The sequence below is a fragment of the Acyrthosiphon pisum genome, unplaced genomic scaffold, assembly GCF_005508785.2.
Source record: "Acyrthosiphon pisum isolate AL4f unplaced genomic scaffold, pea_aphid_22Mar2018_4r6ur Scaffold_14105;HRSCAF=14750, whole genome shotgun sequence".
Lineage (NCBI taxonomy): Eukaryota > Metazoa > Arthropoda > Insecta > Hemiptera > Aphididae > Acyrthosiphon > Acyrthosiphon pisum.
In genome coordinates this window covers 1-1,582 of record NW_021762777.1, presented here as the reverse complement: position 1 = coordinate 1,582, position 1,582 = coordinate 1, and the positions used below count along the sequence as shown (strand labels likewise).

The 1,582-nt window shown below is 54.1% G+C and overlaps 1 protein-coding gene across 1 annotated transcript; it reads right to left on the bottom strand.

The window, feature by feature from the left end:
* Window positions 1–18: 18 nt before the first annotated feature.
* LOC100570349 (heat shock protein 68-like) lies at window positions 19–1,576 on the bottom strand (the record flags this gene model as incomplete). Its single annotated transcript, XM_003248870.3, has 1 exon — window positions 19–1,576. A coding segment is annotated over one exon (1,500 nt), but the record flags the coding sequence as incomplete, so codon positions are not given.
* Window positions 1,577–1,582: the final 6 nt, after the last annotated feature.

Below are 1,582 nucleotides of genomic sequence, written 5' to 3'. Positions count from 1 at the left end.
AACTAAAAAACTAAAATATAGGATGAAGTTCAACAGAATGTACAAATATAATGAGATTATACATCGTTTAATGGAATTAATCGACTTCTTCGACGGTAGGCCCTCTAGAACCTGGGAAACCATGAGCACCGGGAGGCACGTCGCCTGCTTGTCCTGCACCGTGTATCTTCATCATCAGAGACGAGCAGCTCTTTTGTATTTCCTTTAGTTTGTACTCGTACTCTTCCTTGTCCGCCAACTGATTGTTGTCCAACCACTGGACGACCGCGTCACATTCCTGTTTGCCGGTATTCCTCTCCGACTCGGTCAACTTGTCGCCGGCCTCGTCTAACGCTTGTTTGACACCAAACACGTAGCTCTCCAACTGGTTCTTGGCCGCGATCTTGACTTTTTGTCGTTCGTCCTCTTCTTTGTATCGTTCGGCGTCGCTGAGCATACGATCGATTTCGGCCTGAGACAGGCGTCCCTTGTCGTTCTTGATGACGATGTTCTTGGAGCGCCCCGAGCTGTTTTCCTTGGCCGACACGTTCAAAATGCCGTTGGCGTCCATATCAAAAGTCACCTCGATCTTGGGTACGCCCCTGGGCGCCGGGGGTATGCCGGTCAGGTCGAACGTTCCCAACAGATTGTTGTCCTTAGTCATGGCCCTTTCCCCTTCGAACACCTGGATGGTAACGGCCGGTTGGTTGTCCGCGTACGTGGTGAACGTTTGCGTCTGTTTGCACGGTATCGTGGAATTGCGCTCGACGATTTTGGTCATCACGCCGCCGGCGGTCTCGATTCCTAGCGACAGGGGCGTGACGTCGACGAGCAACACGTCTTGAATCGCAGAACTCGTGTCGCCACTGAGAATGGCCGCTTGCACCGCGGCACCGTAGGCTACCGCTTCGTCCGGGTTGATGGACAGGTTGAGCGGTTTGCCGCAGAAATAGTTTTGAAGGAGACTCTGGATCTTCGGGATCCTCGTCGAACCACCCACGAGCACCACGTCGTTGATGTCGCCCTTGTCCATCTTGGCGTCGGCCAACGCCTTCTCCACCGGCTGCAGCGTCGATCTGAACAGATCTGCGCACAGCTCCTCGAAACGGGCTCGGGACACTCGGGTGTAGAAATCAATACCTTCCATCAGAGCGTCAATCTCTATTGTGGCCTCCGAGCTAGACGATAACGTTCTCTTAGCCCGTTCGGCGGCCGTTCTCAACCGTCTCAACGCTCTCGGATTGGTGTGCACGTCCTTTTTGGATTTCCTCTTGAACTCTTCGGCCAAATGACACACCAGCCGGTTGTCGAAGTCTTCGCCGCCCAAGTGCGTGTCACCCGCCGTTGACTTCACTTCGAATATGGAACCCTCGTCGATCTGCAGGACGGACACGTCAAAAGTGCCACCGCCCAAATCAAATATCAACACGTTCCTCTCTCCTTTCAGGTTCTTGTCCAGACCGTACGCCAAAGCCGCAGCTGTCGGCTCGTTGATTATTCGCATTACGTTCAGACCGGCTATGGCGCCCGCGTCCTTGGTCGCTTGTCTCTGCGAATCGTTGAAGTACGCCGGCACCGTGATGACAGCGTCCGTCACGTCACG